We start from the raw sequence: 24,888 nt of genomic DNA, 5'->3' as shown, positions 1-24,888 counted from the left end.
TAATGTTTGTAAAAATACCATTTTGATTAGAAAAGGGCATACTTCTGTCATTCGACTCCTTCCAAGCGTGGCTAGGTAAGCCAGGTAACCCGGGTAAGGCCATAGCGGTGGCGTTATGGGCGGAGCCACGCTGGAACACAGCAGACAAGCGGTTGGTATGACGGCGGATGCGACTCCTGGATGGCTGTCGGATGACGTCCACGCCCACACTGTCAGCTGACCTGGTACTGGAACCAGAGGAGCCTGACCTGAGGGGGAGGGTGGGGGACACAGATCGAGATAATGAGAAAGAGAGATAAAGGGAGAGAGAAATATAGAGAGAAGTCGCTCTGTCAGTAAGCAATGTTGTCCCACCAATAAGAGTGCTACAAAATGCTAGAATTATTATTATTATTTTTTAGTTTATTTTTATTTTTACAGGGACAGTGGACATTAATCAACATTTCAGTAAAAGTGCCAGTTTTAGCCAGCCGGCTCATTTTCAACCGCAGTCCCTGGGCAGGTTATTAAAAACAATTATAATATAGACAATAGCAACATAGAACAAGCAAGACATAGCAACATAGGACAAGCAAGACATAGCATACAGACAGAGCAACATAGGACAAGCAAGACGTAGCATACAGACAGAGCAGCATAAAACAAAAAGCAGCAAGACAAAATTCATAAAAGCAACAAAGTGTTTCCACACCTCACAAGCTACAGACAGCAGACAACAGAGCGGCAACACACAGCTAGGGACCATGTTCACAAATCTGATTGACCTTTAGCCATGTCTTCAAGCATTTTGTGAAAGTGTGATATGTGGTGCAGTTATGTGTGTCTGATGGCAGTGTATTCCAGACATGGGAAGCTCTCACAGAGAATGCAGATTTACTAAAGGTGCTTTTCCTTAGGGGAACTATACAGTCACCTCTCATGGCAGACCAAATCAAATCAAATCGAATCAAATTTATTTAAATTTATTTATATAGCCCTTCGTACATCAGCTGATATCTCAAAGTGCTGTACAGAAACCCAGCCTAAAACCCCAAACAGCAAGCAATGCAGGTGTAGAAGCCATCAGACACACCTTGTGTGTGACACACCTTGTGGATCTGCTGCCATATGTCTGGGTTTTCTGTTTAACAAAAATATTGAGTGGAGGGGGAGCCAGGCCATTGAAGATCTTGAATACAAGACATGCGTCGGTGTATTGCACAAGATTTTCCCAACTCAAGAGCTCATGCTTTCTAAGGATGTGACAATGATGATGGCTATTGGGCTTCCTATCAAGCACTTTGAGAGCCTGTTTGTAGACAGACTGAATAGGTTTTAATGTTGTACAACAAGCTTGGGCCCAACTAGTCAAGCAGTATGTTAAGTGGGGGAGTATCATAGATTTGAAGGACAGTTTTGCTACCTCTGTAGTCAAACAATTTCGTATAAATCGGAAATTAGCTAGGTTGAATTTGGTTATTTGAATTACCTTTTTCACATGCTTTTTAAAAGAGAGGTTGGAATCAAGTATGATGCCAAGGTACTTAAAATCGGATACCACCTGGAGCTTCTCCCCTGACACATAGACATCTGGCTCAGTAGCATCTGTTGCCCTCTTTGTGAAGAACATGCAAACAGTTTTTTTCACATTGAGATGCAAACACGAGTCACTGAGCCACTTTGTAACCTGGACCATTACAGTAGTGAGTTCTTGTGCAGCTTGTTGTTTGCTCTTTGCATGCACATATATCACTGTATCATCTGCATACATTTGAACTTCAGACCCAGTACAGACAGAAGGCAGATCATTAATGTACAGGCTGAACAGGAGGGGCCCCAGTATTGACCCTTGGGGCACGCCCACATCATAGCTACGAGTGGGCGACAGCTCATTGCTCACTCTGACACACTGAGTTCTGCCTTCAAGGTATGATTTCATCCATCTCAAGGCATCAGGGGAAAAGTTGAACTAGAATGACATACTGTAGAACTCTAATTAAAAAACCCTCCAGAAAATCTAAAGAATAGTCATCTAAATCCACTGTGTCACTTCCTCATATCTCTACCCTCTTTGAGAAAGGTATCAACATTGAGTCTCAACTAGACATTACCATCCATCCATCAACAGTTACTTTACTGTGCTATGCTCAGTCTGTTAATGAGATAATATGGTGTTGTTAGACCTATTTCTGCAACAATCCATGTAAGCTTCTTATTTTAATTGCTCAATGCTTCATTGTTAAGGGAATTGGAGTTGTTTCTTTCAGATTACCGTTTATAGAGCCCCACAGTGTATGGGTCATAATACCCATAAAACCTAGTGATTAAAACCAGAAATGGTTCCAACCATTTTCTAACCATTCATTTCTCCCATAGGGGAATTTAGAACCACTTCAAACAAGGTCTCTGTTTCATGTAGGTTTTCCCTGGCGTGACATTTAAGAACCGTGTAAATCTCTCTCGGACAAGGTGACTTTTATCAATATATTCGTCTCTATTTACTCTCAGATTCGAAAAAAGCTATTTAGCATCAAAATAGACATCATGCAAAACTACAAATCCCTGCAAGCTCCGGCACTTTTGCTGCCAGCTACTACCTACCTTGATCAAAAACTAAATATATATTTTACATTTTCATTTACTCTTCCACATTTGATTTAACTCATATTTGTTGGCTTATTTATGCATTTGGTCTTGTATCTTGTACAGAATACTATCCTAGTAGAAGTCAGATATTTACAATGTGCCATGAATACTAGGCTAGTTTCTTGCCAAAAAGCTAGCTAGCAAGCAACCGAGATGACAATAGCAACATACCCTTATTTTACCAGATCCTCTTCTCCTTTAGCCAGTGAAGATCCATATTTAATCCCTTATGTCTGCCAACAATATGAACGAGGTCAATTCACTGTGTCAGAATTGTTCAATATGAACAATTTCAATTCACTGTGTCAGAATGCACTTGTGTATTAAAGCAAAATAGACGAAAGTTGTCTGTTCTGATCGACCAATTGATTGGTAAACATTTTAAAACGTATATTTTCCATATATAGACTGTGTTTTAATAAAATCAACTATATATATATGCATTGAGCTGGTCTGATGCTTTAAGCGCACTGTTTGATGAAATAAGACACAGAGATCAACCATCCTCCTCCCACACCTACCTGGCTTTCGCAGATTCTGCCATTACTCTCCTGAAGTTGGCGGTAATAGGCTACACGAGAAGTCGGCAACTGTTCTCATGTGGAATGCCAATTTAAACCAAAACTTGTTTCTCACAAGTCTAGCATAGGTTGTGAGCTCTGCAAACAACTGGTGGCGTGTATTCATGGATGCCAAGGGAAGCCAGGCTTCCCCCAAAAAATCATCAAGAAAAAAAAAAACATCTATAAAATAATTGATGTTATGACTCTCTGTGTTTCATACATTTCCTTTAATTCGCAAGAGGCTGAATGTATCTCACTGGAGAAAGCTTCCGAGCGAGCCAAAATGCGCCCATCTGTCTCTCTACTTGTAGGCCATCTATCTGATTCTGTCTGGACCAAATGAGTATGACATTATTGCCGCCCGTAGCATTGAATGCATTTGGCCTCACTTGATTCAAAAAATGTCAAATAATAGCCAATCAGCATCGAGCTCAACTTTGATTGGTCCTGGCACACTAAAAAAAAGTGTCAAGGGAAGCCTGTTTGGATTTGGCGTCACTCCTATCAAATCACATTGAGAGTATACATCATTGACATTAACATGATTCTGGTTCTGATCCAAGCATTCATTCATACATTGTTGTGCCCCTGTTCTGAGAGGATGGAAGTTCAATATGTAGCCAGATGTAAAAGGATCATGTTAACTACCTAACGTTACACATGAGTGGAAGTTAGTCTAGCGAGCAAGCATTTTAGCCAGGTAGCCTAGGACAACAAAAAATAAAAGCGTGTACAGTATGACAGTGATAGACTGTTTCATCAACATGACACACACACACACACACACACACACACAGAAATCAGAACCATGGACAGCCACATCATATTTAGCTTACGTTGAATGGACTAAATTGTTTTTGGTGTCTTTTAGTTGTCACTGTATTAGACCAAGCACATGTGATTTTATGATGTTGAAATGTTGGAGTTGAAATGGTGCTAGAATAGTTTTTATTTATTTATTTTACATTTTTTAACTAGGCAAGTCAGTTAAGAACAAATTCTTATCTACAATGACGGCCTATCCCGGCCAAACCCTAACCCAGACGACACTGGGCCAATTGTTCGCTGCCCTATGGGACTCCCAATCACGGCCTGAAATCGAACCTGGGTCTGCAGTGATGCCTCTAGCACTGAGATTCAGTGCCTTGGACCGCTGCGCTCGGGAGCACAGTTGAGGCCGTTCCTGTAACTCTCCATGGTTTAGTGGTCCGAAAATGGCGGAAACATTAACTAGCTTGACCATGCTGTAGGTCATGTAACTGTCTGTTACATGCAATATGCTTTGTGGGCTTCACCGTACAGATGTTGCTCTCCGGTTTCCGGAGTCGGACGGTGATGCGGTACGGAGCTAGATTTGGCCTCAGCTTGCGTCCGGAGGCTCTGCAATTGCGTCACACCCGCCATACGAAGCCTCCGACCACATTAATGGATCAAGCATAAATTGGCCTTTAGTCTCGGCCTCCGCAATGGGGTAATTCACTGAGATGGGCACGAATAAGACAGGTGTCTCGTGTGCTATGAAAAATATATAGATTTGCTATGACTCTACAAAAAATTGACTTGGTCGACCAACAGCCTACCGCCCAAACAATCAACCAGTCGACTAATTGGGGACATCCCTTCTGCTTTTCCATTTTAGGAATTAGACCAGCATAAATAACACAAAATGTAAAACAGCATATTGACCAAGGAGCAGAGTTCATCTTGTCAACCAATCAAACAATGTTTTAATGACAACATCCAAGCTGACAACAACTGGGACCACTGGTCTCTACCCACGGTACCCATATTTTATCGAGGTTCAATTGGCATTTATCACGGCCAGTGTGTAAGTGCCATTAAATGTGTTACTGAGTCTAAATGTTATCAAATCAGGAGAAAAACAAGTGAAGAAAGGAGCATAGGTAAAATGGAAAGAAAATAAAATAGAGATTTCCAAAGATAGTTCCAGCTTGCTAGGGTAGCTTCAAATAAAGTAGTACTTGAAGTAGGATACCTACCCCTCACCCACAGACACAAAATAACATTATCAAGAATGCCTAGCTTCACCATCTACGCTAGCTAGCTAGTTAACTAGCAAGCGAGACTGTTGGTTTATGAAGGCCAAAGAAAACGATACATTTCTCATGCATGTAAATGGAAAGACAAATTGATGGCTAATCTAGTCAGGCTAGTCTCACTAACTAGCTAACCATGCTAGATAACATGTATTGTGTCAATTTAAAACTTGCTCAAGATAGCTTACATATTTGTCAATTTATAAAATGTAGCCAATGTATTCATTATTAAATTTAGCAAACATTAGATAGTTAATCCAGAGATTCTTAGCTTTGCCTTGATTCGGCAATCTCATCCAGATCATCATGGCCCTGGTGAGTGATGTGAAGCTTGAGACTGTCACACCCTGATCTGTTTCACCTGTCTTTGTGATTGTCTCCACCCCTCCTCCAGGTGTTGCCCATCTTCCCCATTATCCCCTGTGTATTTATACCTGTGTTCTCTGTTTGTCTGTTGCCTGTTTTTTTTGTTTTTCTTTTGTTCGTAAAACCTACCAGCGTTTGTTTCCCTGCTCCTGCCTGTTTTCCTGCTCCTGTTTTCTAGTCCTTCCCGGTTTTGACCGTTCTGCATGCCCTGACCCGTTCTGACTGCCCCACCGTTTTAGATTATTGACCCCTACCTGACCTGACCCTGAGACTGCCTGCCGTTCTGGACCGTTTACACCCTTTCTGGATTACTGACCCCTGAGTGCCTTGACCTGTCGTTTGCCTGCCCCTGTGGTTGTAATAAACTCTTGTTACTTCTACACTGTCTGCATCTGGGTCTTACCTAAACTTGATAGAGACAGGCATTTGTAGTTCTGTATGATAGCCACATTAGCAGCAAATTAGCATTTCATTTTTTAGGGGGGTAAATACTGGCGAATATGTTGATAAAAGTCACCTTGTCCGAGAGATATTTACATGGTTATGTTCAAAATGTCAAGTCTACATGAAACACAGTCCTTATTTGAAATGTTTTTAAAAAATCCCCTATGGGAAAAATGAAAGGTGGAAAACCATTGGAATCATTTCCATGTTTGACCGCTAGGTATTATGTGTATTACAGAGCTGCCAACTCTCACGCATTGGGTGTGAGACACACGCATTTGACCTTCTTCTCACGCTCACACGGCACACTTCTTATATCTTACGCAGTACTGCATTTCTTTTTCTAATTGTATAGTCAATGCGTTAACTTTTCAACTGTGCTCCAAATCATTTTGAATCCGGAGTCTCTGCACCTGCAATTTAACATCATGAGCGGAACCTCTATCATTGTACTGTCTTGCCACAGCACAGTGAACCGCAGCACATTGAAACTGTGATTGGTTTCAATTTGATTGGTGTAGTTATGAAAGGGATCAAGGGGATTGGATGCATTTTTTTTTTTTTTGAAACGCTCCTCAAGATTAGAGCATTCTCTACTGAGATTGTAAAACTGTAAAATGAGCAGCACAGTAGCACTACATTGTATGTACAATGTTGCCAACAAAATTAGGTTTCTGTTACTCCCGTCCCTATTGCAGAATGCAGCCATTTGAGAGCATGTACTAAAGTCAAATGAATCCACACCTGCATTAGTCTATGGCAGGCTCGTTTGGTGATTGGAATGTAAACTGTCACAACGAAAAGGCAGCAGAGACCTAAAGTATGTTTTAGCAGGGACGTTTGGTAGGGTGACATCAGAGACGACCTCTCATTCAGGGCAGGTGGGGCTTTCCTGTTTTGCACGTTATTTTGGTATTAATACGTGTCACATATCAGTTTGTAAACAATGTAAAAAAAAGCATATATACATGTAATTGAGTTAATAAAGCAGTATACAAACTTGATCTCTTTTTTTGTGGAGTAAGGCAGTTCCAAAATGCAGATGTTTCAGCCTAGCTTAGTGCTTTCTGTGGTGGTGGTGGGGCAAGCCATCAGAAAATACATGTAACGGCGTTCTTCGTTTGTCGAAAGAGAGTCGGACCGAAATGCAGCGTGGTGGTTACTCATGTCTTTAATGAAAATAAGTGCGATACATGAAAATAACTAATAAATACAAAAACAACAAACGGAACGTGAAACCTAATACAGCCTATCTGGTGAACACTACACAGAGACAGGAACAATCACCCACGAAATACAAAGTGAAACTCAGGCTACCTAAATACGGTTCCCCATCAGAGACAACAAGAATCACCTGACTCTGATCGAGAACCGCCTCAGGCAGCCAAGCCTACACTCGACACACCCCTAATCAACCACAATCCCAATGCCTACAAAAAAAAACAATATGACAACACAATAACCCATGTCACACCCTGGCCTGAACAAATAATTAAAGAAAACACAAAATACTAAGACCAAGGCGTGACAGAACCCCCCCCCCCCCAAGGTGCGGACTCCCGGACGCACCTCAAAACCATAGGGAGGGTCCGGGTGGGCGTCTGTCCATGGTGGCGGCTCCGGCTCGGGACGTGGACCCCACTCCATAAATGTCATACTTCCTCCCCTTCGCGTCCTGGGATAATCCACCCTCGCCGCCGACCATGGCCTAATAGTCCTCACCCAGAACCCCACAGAACTGAGGAGCAGCTCGTGACTGAGGGGCATCTCGGGACTGAGGGACAGCTCGGGACTGAGGGGCAGCTCGGGACTGAGGGGCAGCTCGGGACTGAGGGGCAGCTCGGGACTGAGGCAGCTCGGGACTGAGGGGCAGCTCGGGACTGAGGGGCAGCCCGGAACTGAGGGGCAGCCCGGAACTGAGGGGCAGCCCGGAACTGAGGGGCAGCCCGGAACTGAGGGGAAGCCCAGTACTGAGAGGAAGCCCAGTACTGAGAGGAAGCCCAGTACTGAGATGAAGCTCAGGTAGGTAGTAGGCTCCGGTAGATCCTGGCTGGCTGGCGGATCTGGAAGATTCAGGTTGACTAGCAGATCTGGAAGATTCTGGTTGACTAGCAGATCTGGACGATTCTGGTTGACTAGCAGATCTGGAAGATTCTGGTTGACTAGCAGATCTGGAAGATTCTGGTTGACTGGCGGATCTAGCTGCTCTATGCAGACTGACAGCTCTGACAGCTCCTTGCAGACTGGAAGCTCTTTGCAGACTGGCAGCTCTGGCTGCTTCATGCAGACTGACAGCTCTGACTGCTCCATGCAGGCTGACAGCACCCTGCAGACTGGCAGCTCCTTGCAGACTGACAGCTCCTTGCAGACTGACAGCTCCCTGCAGACTGGCAGCTCCTTGCAGACTGACAGCTCTGACTGCTCCATGCAGGCTGACAGCTCCTTGCAGACTGACAGCTCCCTGCAGACTGGCATCTCCGGCTGCTTCATGCAGACTGACAGCTCTGACTGCTCCATGCAGGCTGACAGCACCCTGCAGACTGGCAGCTCCTTGCAGACTGACAGCCCCTTGCAGACTGACAGCTCCTTGCAGACTGACAAGCAAGGGCTGATTTCAAGGTTTTACTGCTAACCTACAAAGCATTACATGGGCTTGCTCCTACCTATCTCTCTGATTTGGTCCTGCCGTACATACCTACACGTACGCTACGGTCACAAGACGCAGGCCTCCTAATTGTCCCTAGAATTTCTAAGCAAACAGCTGGAGGCAGGGCTTTCTCCTATAGAGCTCCATTTTTATGGAACTGTCTGCCTACCCATGTCAGAGACGCAAACTCGGTCTCAACCTTTAAGTCTTTACTGAAGACTCATCTCTTCAGTGGGTCATATGATTGAGTGTAGTCTGGCCCAGGAGTGGGAAGGTGAACGGAAAGGCTCTGGAGCAACGAACCGCCCTTGCTGTCTCTGCCTGGCCGGTTCCCCTCTTTCCACTGGGATTCTCTGCCTCTAACCCTATTACAGGGGCTGAGTCACTGGCTTGCTGGGGCTCTCTCATGCCGTCCCTGGAGGGGGTGCGTCACCTGAGTGGGTTGATTCACTGTTGTGGTCATCCTGTCTGGGTTGGCGCCCCCCCCTTGGGTTGTGCCGTGGCGGAGATCTTTGTGGGCTATACTCAGCCTTGTCTCAGGATGGTAAGTTGGTGGTTGAAGATATCCCTCTAGTGGTGTGGGGGCTGTGCTTTGGCAAAGTGGGTGGGGTTATATCCTTCCTGTTTGGCCCTGTCCGGGGGTGTCCTCGGATGGGGCCACAGTGTCTCCTGACCCCTCCTGTCTCAGCCTCCAGTATTTATGCTGCAGTAGTTTATGTGTCGGGGGGCTGGGGTCAGTTTGTTATATCTGGAGTACTTCTCCTGTCCTATTCGGTGTCCTGTGTGAATCTAAGTGTGCGTTCTCTAATTCTCTCCTTCTCTCTTTCTTTCTCTCTCTCGGAGGACCTGAGCCCTAGGACCATGCCCCAGGACTACCTGACATGATGACTCCTTGCTGTCCCCAGTCCACCTGGCCATGCTGCTGTTCCAGTTTCAACTGACCTGAGCCCTAGGACCATGCCCCAGGACTACCTGACATGATGACTCCTTGCTGTCCCCAGTCTACCTGGCCATGCTGCTGCTCCAGTTTCAACTTCCACCTGACTGTGCTGCTGCTCCAGTTTCAACTGTTCTGCCTTATTATTATTCGACCATGCTGGTCATTTATGAACATTTGAACATCTTAGCCATGTTATGTTATAATCTCCACCCGGCACAGCCAGAAGAGGACTGGCCACCCCACATAGCCTGGTTCCTCTCTAGGTTTCTTCCTAGGTATTGGCCTTTCTAGGGAGTTTTTCCTAGCCACCGTGCTTCTACACCTGCATTGCTTGCTGTTTGGGGTTTTAGGCTGGGTTTCTGTACAGCACTTTGAGATATCAGCTGATGTACGAAGGGCTATATAAATAAATTTGATTTGATTTGATTTGACAGCAGCCTGCAGACTGGCAGCTCCTTGCAGACTGGCAGCCCCTTGCAGACTGACAGCTCCCTGCAGACTGGCAGCTCCGGCTGCTTCATGCAGACTGACAGCTCTGACTGCTCCATGCAGGCTGACAGCACCCTGCAGACTGGCAGCTCCTTGCAGACTGACAGCACCCTGCAGACTGGCAGTACAGGCTGCTCCGAACAGGCAGGAGGCTCCGGCAGCGCTGTAGAGGAGAAAGGCTCTGATAGAGCTGAACAGACGGGAGACTCCGACAGCGCAGGAGGGAAGGAAGGCTCTGATAGCGCTGAACAGGCGGGAGACTCCGACAGCGCAGGAGGGAAGGAAGGCTCTGATAGCGCTGAACAGACAGGAGACTCCGGTAGCGCAGGAGAGGAGAAAGGCTCCGACAGCGCTGGAGAGGCGGGAGACTCCGACAGCGCAAAACAGGCGGGAGACTCCAGCAGCGCAGGAGAGGAGAAAGGCTCTGGCTGCGCTAAACAGGCGGGAGACTCCGACAGCGCAGGAGAGGAGAAAGGCTCCGACAGCGCTGGAGAGGCGAGGCGTACTGTAGGCCTGATGCGTGGTGCTGGCACTGGTGATACTGGAGCGAGGACACGCACAGGAAGCCTGGTGCGGGGAGCTGCCACCGGAGGACTGGAGCGTGGAGGTGGCTCTGGATAGACCGGACCGTGCAGGCGCACTGGAGCTCTTGAGCACCGAGCCTGCCCAAGCTTACCTGGCTCGATGCCCACTCTAGCCCGGCCAATACGAAGGGCTGGTATGAACCGCACCGGGCTATGCACCCGCACTGGAAACACTGTGAGCTCCATAGCATAACACGGTGTCTGCCCGGTCTCTCTAGCCCACCGGAAAGCACAGGGAGTTTGGGCAGGTCTCCTACCTGGCATAGCCATACTCCCTGTACGCCCCCCCCCCAATAATTTTTTGGGGTTGCTTTTCGGGCTTCCTTGCCAACCGTGTTCCCTCGTATCGTCGGCTCCTATCTCCTGCTGCCTCTGCTTCCTCCTTGGGGCGGCGATATTCACCAGGCTGAGCCCAGGGTCCTCTTCCGTCTAATATCATCTCCCAAGACCAGAAGTCCTTATATCGCTGCTCCTCACGATTAACAAGGAGAGTTGGCTCAGGTCTATCTCCTGACTCAGCCACTCTCCCTCTGAGCCCCCCCCCAATAAATTTTTGGGGCTGCTTTTCGGGTTTCCTTGCCAACCGTGTTCCCTCGTATCGTCGGCTCTTATCTCCGGCTGCCTCTGCTCTCCTAAGTGCCTCCACCTGTTCCCATGGGAGGCGATCTCTTCCAGCCAGTATCTCCTCCCAAGTGTAACAACCTTTGCCATCCAATACGTCTTCCCATGTCCATTCCTCCTTTCGCTTTTCCTGCGGTCGCTGCCTGTTACCACGCCGCTCGGTCCGTATGTGGTGGGTGATTCTGTAACGGCGTTCTTCGTTTGTCGAAAGAGAGTCGGACCGAAATGCAGCGTGGTGGTTACTCATGTCTTTAATGAAAATAAGTGCAATACATGAAAATAACTAATAAATACAAAAACAACAAACGGAACGTGAAACCTAATACAGCCTATCTGGTGAACACTACACAGAGACAGGAACAATCACCCACGAAATACAAAGTGAAACTCAGGCTACCTAAATATGGTTCCCCATCAGAGACAACAAGAATCACCTGACTCTGATCGAGAACCGCCTCAGGCAGCCAAGCCTACACTCGACACACCCCTAATCAACCACAATCCCAATGCCTACAAAAAACCCCAATACGACAACACAATAACCCATGTCACACCCTGGCCTGAACAAATAATTAAAGAAAACACAAAATACTAAGACCAAGGCGTGACAATACAGAGCATTGCACCGTGATTGGCTCAGTGTTCGGTCACTGGGTAGAGCTAGAAAATTCAAGCCCCTTGGGTGCTGCCATAGAGTAATATTAAAGAGTGCCCATACAAGAAGGCTCAAGGTCATTGGCCACAGATAACATGACGTCAAAATCACATTATATCTACAGTGGCTTTGATTGGACTGATCATGTCAAAAATCATACCTTCAAAATCTTAGCTAGCAAGCTAGCAGTTATCATCATGAATCAAGTCGACAATCTACTGGCAAATCCTTTTTAATCCTTGTCATATGAAGAGAAATTATAGATAAAACTTATCGGTGTTCATCGGCCATTGGACAAACATTACACAACAAGTTGGAAATAACAAATTCAACAATGAGTGGTTAGGAAGGAATCAGTGGCTAACTGCAAGCATTACAAAGCAATCATTAGCCTGCTATTCAGTGTAGTGGCTGTGTGGTCCCCAATCTAAGATTTTTTTAAAACATTTGTATTATTATTATAATTAACCTTTATTTCACTAAACAATTCAGTTAAGAACAAATTCTTATTTACAATGACGGCCGACCAAAAGGCCTCCTGCGGGGACGGGGACCTGGGATTAAAATAAATAAATACAATATAAATATAAATATAGGACAAAACACACATCACAACAAGAGAGACAACACTACACTACATAAAGAGAGACCTTAGACAACAACACAGCAAGGCAGCAACACGTATGACAACACAGCATGGTAGTAACACAACATAACAACAACATGGTAGCAACACAACATGGTAGCAGCACAAAAAATGGTACAAACATTATTGGGCACAGTCAACAGCACAAAGGTCAAGAAGGTAGAGACAATAATACATCACACAAAGCAACTGTCAGTAAGTGTCCATGATTGAGGATTTGAATGAAGAGATTGAGATAAAACTGTCCAGTTTGAGTGTTTGCTGCAGCTCGTTCTAGTAGCTAGTTGGAGTGAACTGAAAAGAGGAGCGACCCAGGGATGTGTGTGCTTTGGGGACCTTTAACAGATTGTGACTGGCAGAACGGGTGTTGTATGTGGAGGGTGAGGGCTGCAGTAGATATCTCCGATAGGTGGGAGTGAGACCAAAGAGGGTTTTATAAATAAGCATCAACCAGTGGGTCTTGCTACGGGTACACAGAGATGACCAGTTTACAGAGGAGTATAGATTGCAGTGTGTCCTATAAGGAGCATTGGTGGCAAATCTGATGGTCGAATGGTAAAGAACATCTAGCTGCTCGAGAGCACCCTTACCTGCTGATCTATAAACTAAGTTTCCATAATCTAGCATGGGTAGGATGGTCATCTGAATCAGGGTTAGTTTGGCAGCTGGGGTGAAAGAGGAGCGATTACGATAGAGGAAACCAAGTCTAGATTTAACTTTAGCCTCCAGCTTTGATATGTGCTGAGAGAAGGACAGTGCACTGTCTAGCCATACTCCCAAGTACGTGTAGAGGTGAGTACCATAAGCTCTAAACCCTCAGAGGTAGTAATAACACCTGTGGGAAGAGGGGTATTATTCTTACCAAATCACATGACCTTTGTTTTGGAGGTGTTCAGAACAAGGTTAAGGGTAGAGAAAGCTTGTTGGACACTAAGCAAGCTTTGTTGTAGAGCGTTTAACACAAAAACCGGGGAGGGGCCAGCTGAGTATAAGACTGTATCACCTGCATATAAGTGGATGAGAGAGCTTCCTACTGCCTGAGCTGTAGGAAGAAGCAGATGTTCAGACTTTATACACTGTACTCTTTGAGAGAGGTAGTTAGCAAACCAGGCCAAAGACCCCTCAGAGACACCAATACTCCTTAACCGGCCCACGAGAATGGAATGGTCTACCGTATCAAAAGCTTTGGCCAAGTCAATAAAAATGAAGGGTCTCTTTTCCTATTTTAAAATGATAAACATTCAACATTGGCTATGCTGTCAATGAAGCATGATTGGTGCCTCGCTCAAAACAACTGTTAACTTGGAACTTTGCAAAATCTGACTTTAGTGAGTTCAAGCAACTGGGAACCCGGGAAAACTAGCTACGACTGGGAAAATGTGTTTTGAACTTTCATCCAACTCGGAATTATAAATTCGGAACTCAGGCCACTTTCTAGAGCTACGACCTGAAGATCACTGACGTCATCATGATTCTACTTTAATTTGGTATATTTTCACCTATTTATTGCACTTACTGTTCTGACTTGGTGGTGCACATCTAGCCTGTAACCTGTTTTTGAGAAATGTAATCATCAAATTTTGTAAGAGCTTTCATTGTCTGCTTATATGCACCTTTAATTTATCCTACTGTTCTGACTTGGTGTACAGGGAGAACACTGTAAGAATGGCCCATGTTCTGAATTCTGTTGCTGTACATTTCAAAAGTGCTGAACAAATAGTTATATTGACTACGTCCATCCTAGCTCGCTCATGAATGTCTTAATCAAAATTACGGATTGCCTCTTATCCGCTTGTCGTTCCCTTATGCCATAGTTTGTACATCTCAATTGTCAGTAGAAACCACAGTTGTTTAAGCAAGTCAGCCATATCAGATATGTTTTTTTAAAAGGCAGTAAATGAGGCTGAATGAACTGTTTCGCTGCCAGACAAGGCTCCGCTGATAGCCAGGTGTAGCAGTGGTAAGGTGTTGGGACTTCTGTTAGGACTCTGCTGTTGGGACAGCTTTATGTAGGTCCTAACAGTTTGTGGGCACCGTTTGCCACCATTATAGTGCAATTAATGTATTGTTTAGTGTTGTGTTGTGTAGTGGCTTTGCTGGCATGCATTCCCCATTTATTTTTTTTGCCCCACCAAGACTTACATGCTAAACTCGCCACTGGGTGACATGATTTTGTAACTATGAAAATAATTTTGTCAAATAGATTGTGAACCCAAAAGTTCAAGTTTGAATCTAGAGCGGGAACAATACATCTAAAAATAATTTGGTTAGGGACATGTACGTTCAGATTTATGTAACCTTGTCTTCAGAAGATGTTATTATATACAGTATTTACCTAATTTAGTCTGATCAGTGGAATAATTCTCATTTTTAACAATGGCCTAAAATATAGGGTAATTAGTGTGCTTGTCAGCAAGAACACTACTATTAATCCCCACACTTATTTTATTATTCCACTTCTTCACAATTTTGCCAGTCTATTCACATATTTGAAATTTTATATGCCTACTTGTGTATTTGAAAATTAATTACATGAGGCTATGTATTTTTGCAGCCATTCGTGGGCAGTTTTGAATAAGTCATAAAAATACGCATTGGATATTAAATGCTCCAGGAATCAAATATAATTTTGGACATTTAAGTTTTGTGCACATGCTAGGCAGAGATGTTAAGGGGACTCACAACTTCTGTGTGTGTAGAGTAAGATAATGGCAAGGATCTTAAACTAGTATGTGTAAATCACCTGAATATTGATATTCCTTTGATTTTTCTTAAAGGTTGGGTGATTTTGAGAAATTAATTGTTATAACAACACCCAGCACTTGGGAACATAGATCAGGGGTGGCCAGCCCTTCTGGACAGAAAGCAGGATTTTATTCCAGTCCTATTTTAAAGAGATCATTCACCCAAAATACAAAATGTTTGTGTTCTTACCTTGAAAGCTGTCTATCGACAAGGAGACTGCAATCTATGATTTGGTTCCCCACTGCCATCAACCATTAATATGAGTATTTCCTCGGTAAAGCCTTGGTGTAGTGGTGACACTCCTGACACCTGTCACATACAACTTTCCACCTGAGAACAGGATCAATCCCTGCTTCCAACCTTCCTACTGTGTCTCCCATTTGCCTGTCTACCCATTTCATTTCATTATAGTCTGAATAAACTGTCAAACCACCACCCGTGTAGGGGTTGTGCCAGGGGGTAATGGAAATTCAAATAGCAAATCTAAAAAAGTTGACAGCCCTGGTATTATAACTCATACTGTTGTACTCTATTGGAAAAGTTCTAAAACTTCCATAACCTTTAACCCTGTGGATGATATAGCAAATTCCAGGGTACCATGAGCGACATGCAGCTACAACCTTGATACTGTACGTCCAAGTATTTAGTATTTATTATGGATCCGCCTAATGCAAAGGCAGCAGCTACTCTTCCTGGGGTCCAGCAACATTAAGGCCGTTCTACAATTTCTAAAACTTTACAATTCATTCACAACAGATTTCACAACACATTAAGTGTGTGTCATCAGGCCCCTACTCTACTACCACATATCTACAACACAAAATCCATCCATGTTTGTATAGTGCGTATGTTATCGTGTGTTTGGATGTATGTCTGGTATGCATGTGTCTGTGACTATATTTGTGTTGCTTCACAGTCCCCACTGTTCCATAAGGTGTATTTTTATCTGTTTTTTAAATCTAATTTTACTGCTTGCATGAGTTACTTGATGTGGAATAGAGTTCCGTGTAGTCATGGCTCTATGTAGTACTGTGTGCCTCCCATAGTCTGTTCTGTACTTGGGGACTGTGACGAGACCTCTGGTGGCATGTCTTGTGGGGTATGCATGGGTGTCTGAGCTGTGTGCCAGTAGTTTAGACAGACTGCTCAGTGCTTTCAACATGTCAATACAGCTCACAAATACAAGTAGTGATGAAGTCAATCTCTCCTCCACTTTGAGCCAGGAGAGATTAACAAGCATATTATTAATGTTAGCTCTCTGTGAATATCTAATGGCCAGCTGTGCTGCCCTGTTCTGAGTCAACTGCAAATTCCTAAGTCAAGTCTTTGTGGCACTTGACTACATGACTGAACAGTAGTCCAGGTGCGACAAAACTAGGGCCTGTAGGACCTGCCTTGTTGATAGTGCTGTTAAGAAGGAAGAGTAACGCTTTATTATGGACAGACTTCTCCCCATCCTAGCTACTGTTGTATCAATATGTTTTGACCATGACAGTTTACAATCCAGAGTTACTCTAAGCAGTTTAGTCACCTCAACGTGCTCAATTTCCACATTATTAATTTCAAGATTTAGTTGAGGTTTAGGGTTTAGTTAATGATTTGTCCCAAATACAATGCTTTACATTTTTTGAAAGCATTGTAGTACAGTAGGCCTACATGCATTACTTACTGTGAAGAGCCATCACTTGGTTTTCTCCCCAGCTTTATGAAGCGCCGTTTGGGTGAGCAGGCAGGTAAACCCACGGAATGGAGTGAGTTTGTCTTGGGAGGCAGAGGGCTCCGGTCCAAAGTCATCTTTGTGGAGTCCATTCCAAGCTCCAGATCAAGGCTCCAAGAGCGTTAAACGCGTTCGTCTAAAAATAATATTCCTATTCTTTAAAAAATATATATATAATAATATAATAAATAAGTAACAAACACTTTTGAAATCAAACAAATGTGCAGAGTTGAGGAATTGCTCTTGGTAGTTTAGTTTTCTTTCATTCAACAGCGCATGCAGCTTCGAACGCGCCACTCCAAGTTCTGATGCAGCTGTTCCAGTCCCAGTTGTGCGGAGAAGTTGCCGAGAAATGATCGAGCAATTGCCAACACCCGTTTCAGGAGAACACCGAATGACTTGTAACACTAATCAGAAAGTGGAAAGTAAGAATCATCACAGTCCAAAAAAACGGAACATCTGTATTTTACAGTTAAGTCATTTACGCATTTTACCGCACGCAACGCAAGAGCTGCTACAAATGTACGAGATCGCTACATCTCTGTAGCCATTCAATTTCAGGTCTCAGTGCCAAGAAAGCGACAAGCGGGAAGGCGACGTTGGATGGTGCGCGCTGACAGAATGAATTTCAGAGTGCAACTGCGTGGGAGCGCACGTGCTAAGTGGTCGTCAGCCCACCACTGCCAACTAAAGTTAAGTATCGTAGTAGTTCAGTTCTTCTCTTTTGTTCTCTTTACACGCTCCCCTACAGCCCTATAGGCTAACCATCTTCAGAAAATGGGTTGAACTTGACAGTGAAATTTAATAGGTATTCCCCCGTTCGTCATGGCACTTTGGGTGCAGTGGAATTTAAGATACTCTTCCAATTTGTTTTCATTTTTTTTGCGCTGAGAACTCCACCTGGTGGCGAACACGCTTCACATCATAGATAACTTCAGGTCCAAATGCATGCCTCTTTCTCATCAATTATCACATAGTATTTCATCTGTATAGTGTCGTTTTGTTAGGTGAGATCATAATGCATAGTAATTTAGATACACTTCAGTTGTGAAGTAGTGTAAGGTATTCAAGATGACAATGTTTGAGCACTGTGGACAATGGACCTCATCATTCGCTCTTAACCAGGGTTGGGAAGTAACAGATTTCATGTAATCTGTTACATGTAAATACTTTCAAAACTGTAATCCGTTACGTTACCAGAAAAAGTATTGTAATCAGATTAGATACTTTTGAAAAACTAGATGATTACTTCGAGGATTACTTTTAAATTCAGAATGGATTTTTGCGAAAAAAATATTTGACACTTCTCTGGTTTAGCAATGACATTTAAATCAGCACTGACAAAAGGTGAAAGTTCAAGTTTGTTCCACTTAAGCAAATCTGACCACAGAATTGAGCAGGAATGGGCTTTTGTAGGCTACAGTCCAAGCTATGTCTTCCAATGGTGCGACAGCTGTATCCAAAAATGTTCCAATTTGAATTAACGCTTGGAGGTAAGGATGACTGCAGGGGGTGTAGTCTACAGCGATACGGAAATCACGTATTATTGATATCTACATAGGGCAATGATGTGAATCACACTGCTGCTCTCTCATTTAGCTAGTATTTTAAACCAATAATGGTTCAATTCAAGAAGTTTAAGCTGCCTATAAATAATTGTTTTTGAAACCAGTGGACAGCCAGTGAAATATGCGCTCTTGCAACAGCTGCATTGTGCGGATCCCAGCCAAAATAATAAAACTCGGGCTTTTATTGTTCAATGTAATTCATGCTGAATTTAAAAAAAATCCATAGACCTAATCCGCACATGCTAAAACTCGCAAACCTTCGATAGACTTAAAGAGGCAATCTGTAGTTGCTACATCCATTTTTGGACTTATAAATTATATATACAGTACCAGTCAGTTCCAGTCAGTACCAGTTTGGACACACCTACTAATTCAAGAGTTTCTTTATTTTTACTATTTTTTACATTGTAGAATAATAGTGAAGACATCAAAACTATGAAAAGCAGCCAACAAGTGCTCAGCATATGTAGGAACTCCTTCAAGACAGTTGGAAAAGCATTCCTTGTGAAGCTGGTTGAGAGAATGCTAAGAGTGTGCAAAGCTTTCATCAAGGCAAAGGGTGGCTAGTTTGAAGAATCTCAAATAAAACATCTATTTGGATTTGTTTAACATTTCTTTTGTTACTACATGATTCCATATGTGTTATTTCATAGTTTCGATGTCTTCACTATTATTCTACAATCAAAATAGTAAAAATTAAGAAGAAACCCTCCAATGAGTACAGTGGGTGTGTCCAAACTTTTTACTGGTACTGTATATATATATATATATATATATATATATATATATATATATATATATATATACTACCGTTCAAAAGTTTCGGGTCACTTAAAAATGTCCATGTCCATGTGGGTGGGGTTATATCTTTAACAGATTGTGACTGGCAGAACGGGTGTTGTATGTGGAGGGTGAGGGCTGCAGTAGATATCTCCGATAGGTGGGAGTGAGACCAAAGAGGGTTTTATAAATAAGCATCAACAAGTGGGTCTTGCTACGGGTACACAGAGATGACCAGTTTACAGAGGAGTATAGATTGCAGTGTGTCCTATAAGGAGCATTGGTGGCAAATCTGATGGTCGAATGGTAAAGAACATCTAGCTGCTCGAGAGCACCCTTACCTGCTGATCTATAAACTAAGTTTCCATAATCTAGCATGGGTAGGATGGTCATCTGAATCAGGGTTAGTTTGGCAGCTGGGGTGAAAGAGGAGCGATTACGATAGAGGAAACCAAGTCTAGATTTAACTTTAGCCTCCAGCTTTGATATGTGCTGAGAGAAGGACAGTGCACTGTCTAGCCATACTCCCAAGTACGTGTAGAGGTGAGTACCATAAGCTCTAAACCCTCAGAGGTAGTAATAACACCTGTGGGAAGAGGGGTATTATTCTTACCAAATCACATGACCTTTGTTTTGGAGGTGTTCAGAACAAGGTTAAGGGTAGAGAAAGCTTGTTGGACACTAAGCAAGCTTTGTTGTAGAGCGTTTAACACAAAAACCGGGGAGGGGCCAGCTGAGTATAAGACTGTATCACCTGCATATAAGTGGATGAGAGAGCTTCCTACTGCCTGAGCTGTAGGAAGAAGCAGATGTTCAGACTTTATACACTGTACTCTTTGAGAGAGGTAGTTAGCAAACCAGGCCAAAGACCCCTCAGAGACACCAATACTCCTTAACCGGCCCACGAGAATGGAATGGTCTACCGTATCAAAAGCTTTGGCCAAGTCAATAAAAATGAAGGGTCTCTTTTCCTATTTTAAAATGATAAACATTCAACATTGGCTATGCTGTCAATGAAGCATGATTGGTGCCTCGCTCAAAACAACTGTTAACTTGGAACTTTGCAAAATCTGACTTTAGTGAGTTCAAGCAACTGGGAACCCGGGAAAACTAGCTACGACTGGGAAAATGTGTTTTGAACTTTCATCCAACTCGGAATTATAAATTCGGAACTCAGGCCACTTTCTAGAGCTACGACCTGAAGATCACTGACGTCATCATGATTCTACTTTAATTTGGTATATTTTCACCTATTTATTGCACTTACTGTTCTGACTTGGTGGTGCACATCTAGCCTGTAACCTGTTTTTGAGAAATGTAATCATCAAATATTGTAAGAGCTTTCATTGTCTGCTTATATGCACCTTTAATTTATCCTACTGTTCTGACTTGGTGTACAGGGAGAACACTGTAAGAATGGCCCATGTTCTGAATTCTGTTGCTGTACATTTCAAAAGTGCTGAACAAATAGTTATATTGACTACGTCCATCCTAGCTCGCTCATGAATGTCTTAATCAAAATTACGGATTGCCTCTTATCCGCTTGTCGTTCCCTTATGCCATAGTTTGTACATCTCAATTGTCAGTAGAAACCACAGTTGTTTAAGCAAGTCAGCCATATCAGATATGTTTTTTTAAAAGGCAGTAAATGAGGCTGAATGAACTGTTTCGCTGCCAGACAAGGCTCCGCTGATAGCCAGGTGTAGCAGTGGTAAGGTGTTGGGACTTCTGTTAGGACTCTGCTGTTGGGACAGCTTTATGTAGGTCCTAACAGTTTGTGGGCACCGTTTGCCACCATTATAGTGCAATTAATGTATTGTTTAGTGTTGTGTTGTGTAGTGGCTTTGCTGGCATGCATTCCCCATTTATTTTTTTTGCCCCACCAAGACTTACATGCTAAACTCGCCACTGGGTGACATGATTTTGTAACTATGAAAATAATTTTGTCAAATAGATTGTGAACCCAAAAGTTCAAGTTTGAATCTAGAGCGGGAACAATACATCTAAAAATAATTTGGTTAGGGACATGTACGGTCAGATTTATGTAACCTTGTCTTCAGAAGATGTTATTATATACAGTATTTACCTAATTTAGTCTGATCAGTGGAATAATTCTCATTTTTAACAATGGCCTAAAATATAGGGTAATTAGTGTGCTTGTCAGCAAGAACACTACTATTAATCCCCACACTTATTTTATTATTCCACTTCTTCACAATTTTGCCAGTCTATTCACATATTTGAAATTTGATATGCCTACTTGTGTATTTGAAAATTAATTACATGAGGCTATGTATTTTTGCAGCCATTCGTGGGCAGTTTTGAATAAGTCATAAAAATACGCATTGGATATTAAATGCTCCAGGAATCAAATATAATTTTGGACATTTAAGTTTTGTGCACATGCTAGGCAGAGATGTTAAGGGGACTCACAACTTCTGTGTGTGTAGAGTAAGATAATGGCAAGGATCTTAAACTAGTATGTGTAAATCACCTGAATATTGATATTCCTTTGATTTTTCTTAAAGGTTGGGTGATTTTGAGAAATTAATTGTTATAACAACACCCAGCACTTGGGAACATAGATCAGGGGTGGCCAGCCCTTCTGGACAGAAAGCAGGATTTTATTCCAGTCCTATTTTAAAGAGATCATTCACCCAAAATACAAAATGTTTGTGTTCTTACCTTGAAAGCTGTCTATCGACAAGGAGACTGCAATCTATGATTTGGTTCCCCACTGCCATCAACCATTAATATGAGTATTTCCTCGGTAAAGCCTTGGTGTAGTGGTGACACTCCTGACACCTGTCACATACAACTTTCCACCTGAGAACAGGATCAATCCCTGCTTCCAACCTTCCTACTGTGTCTCCCATTTGCCTGTCTACCCATTTCATTTCATTATAGTCTGAATAAACTGTCAAACCACCACCCGTGTAGGGGTTGTGCCAGGGGGTAATGGAAATTCAAATAGCAAATCTAAAAAAGTTGACAGCCCTGGTATTATAACTCATACTGTTGTACTCTATTGGAAAAGTTCTAAAACTTCCATAACCTTTAACCCTGTGGATGATATAGCAAATTCCAGGGTACCATGAGCGACATGCAGCTACAACCTTGATACTGTACGTCCAAGTATTTAGTATTTATTATGGATCCGCCTAATGCAAAGGCAGCAGCTACTCTTCCTGGGGTCCAGCAACATTAAGGCCGTTCTACAATTTCTAAAACTTTACAATTCATTCACAACAGATTTCACAACACATTAAGTGTGTGTCATCAGGCCCCTACTCTACTACCACATATCTACAACACAAAATCCATCCATGTTTGTATAGTGCGTATGTTATCGTGTGTTTGGATGTATGTCTGGTATGCATGTGTCTGTGACTATATTTGTGTTGCTTCACAGTCCCCACTGTTCCATAAGGTGTATTTTTATCTGTTTTTTAAATCTAATTTTACTGCTTGCATGAGTTACTTGATGTGGAATAGAGTTCCGTGTAGTCATGGCTCTATGTAGTACTGTGTGCCTCCCATAGTCTGTTCTGTACTTGGGGACTGTGACGAGACCTCTGGTGGCATGTCTTGTGGGGTATGCATGGGTGTCTGAGCTGTGTGCCAGTAGTTTAGACAGACTGCTCAGTGCTTTCAACATGTCAATACAGCTCACAAATACAAGTAGTGATGAAGTCAATCTCTCCTCCACTTTGAGCCAGGAGAGATTAACAAGCATATTATTAATGTTAGCTCTCTGTGAATATCTAATGGCCAGCTGTGCTGCCCTGTTCTGAGTCAACTGCAAATTCCTAAGTCAAGTCTTTGTGGCACTTGACTACATGACTGAACAGTAGTCCAGGTGCGACAAAACTAGGGCCTGTAGGACCTGCCTTGTTGATAGTGCTGTTAAGAAGGAAGAGTAACGCTTTATTATGGACAGACTTCTCCCCATCCTAGCTACTGTTGTATCAATATGTTTTGACCATGACAGTTTACAATCCAGAGTTACTCTAAGCAGTTTAGTCACCTCAACGTGCTCAATTTCCACATTATTAATTTCAAGATTTAGTTGAGGTTTAGGGTTTAGTTAATGATTTGTCCCAAATACAATGCTTTACATTTTTTGAAAGCATTGTAGTACAGTAGGCCTACATGCATTACTTACTGTGAAGAGCCATCACTTGGTTTTCTCCCCAGCTTTATGAAGCGCCGTTTGGGTGAGCAGGCAGGTAAACCCACGGAATGGAGTGAGTTTGTCTTGGGAGGCAGAGGGCTCCGGTCCAAAGTCATCTTTGTGGAGTCCATTCCAAGCTCCAGATCAAGGCTCCAAGAGCGTTAAACGCGTTCGTCTAAAAATAATATTCCTATTCTTAAAAAAATATATATATAATAATATAATAAATAAGTAACAAACACTTTTGAAATCAAGCAAATGTGCAGAGTTGAGGAATTGCTCTTGGTAGTTTAGTTTTCTTTCATTCAACAGCGCATGCAGCTTCGAACGCGCCACTCCAAGTTCTGATGCAGCTGTTCCAGTCCCAGTTGTGCGGAGAAGTTGCCGAGAAATGATCGAGCAATTGCCAACACCCGTTTCAGGAGAACACCGAATGACTTGTAACACTAATCAGAAAGTGGAAAGTAAGAATCATCACAGTCCAAAAAAACGGAACATCTGTATTTTACAGTTAAGTCATTTACGCATTTTACCGCACGCAACGCAAGAGCTGCTACAAATGTACGAGATCGCTACATCTCTGTAGCCATTCAATTTCAGGTCTCAGTGCCAAGAAAGCGACAAGCGGGAAGGCGACGTTGGATGGTGCGCGCTGACAGAATGAATTTCAGAGTGCAACTGCGTGGGAGCGCACGTGCTAAGTGGTCGTCAGCCCACCACTGCCAACTAAAGTTAAGTATCGTAGTAGTTCAGTTCTTCTCTTTTGTTCTCTTTACACGCTCCCCTACAGCCCTATAGGCTAACCATCTTCAGAAAATGGGTTGAACTTGACAGTGAAATTTAATAGGTATTCCCCCGTTCGTCATGGCACTTTGGGTGCAGTGGAATTTAAGATACTCTTCCAATTTGTTTTCATTTTTTTTTTGCGCTGAGAACTCCACCTGGTGGCGAACACGCTTCACATCATAGATAACTTCAGGTCCAAATGCATGCCTCTTTCTCATCAATTATCACATAGTATTTCATCTGTATAGTGTCGTTTTGTTAGGTGAGATCATAATGCATAGTAATTTAGATACACTTCAGTTGTGAAGTAGTGTAAGGTATTCAAGATGACAATGTTTGAGCACTGTGGACAATGGACCTCATCATTCGCTCTTAACCAGGGTTGGGAAGTAACAGATTTCATGTAATCTGTTACATGTAAATACTTTCAAAACTGTAATCCGTTACGTTACCAGAAAAAGTATTGTAATCAGATTAGATA

The 24,888-nt window shown here is 43.1% G+C and overlaps 1 protein-coding gene across 1 annotated transcript in view; it reads right to left on the bottom strand.

The window, feature by feature from the left end:
- Positions 1-17,911, bottom strand: part of LOC109870563 (ras-interacting protein 1) — a 42,424-nt gene extending 24,513 nt beyond the window's left edge. Inside the window, exons 1-2 of the mRNA XM_020461125.2 lie at positions 17,052-17,911; positions 43-248 (exon numbers count right to left, since the gene is read on the bottom strand). Coding sequence (XP_020316714.1) covers positions 43-248; positions 17,052-17,191 — 346 coding nt within the window. The 5' untranslated portion in view covers positions 17,192-17,911. The remainder of the gene's footprint in view (positions 1-42; positions 249-17,051) is intronic.
- Positions 17,912-24,888: the final 6,977 nt, after the last annotated feature.

This window comes from Oncorhynchus kisutch, linkage group LG25 (genome assembly GCF_002021735.2).
Source record: "Oncorhynchus kisutch isolate 150728-3 linkage group LG25, Okis_V2, whole genome shotgun sequence".
Taxonomy (NCBI): Eukaryota; Metazoa; Chordata; class Actinopteri; order Salmoniformes; family Salmonidae; genus Oncorhynchus; species Oncorhynchus kisutch.
The sequence above is the reverse complement of the archived record's forward strand: the minus strand, read 5'-3'. Positions and strand labels throughout refer to the sequence as shown.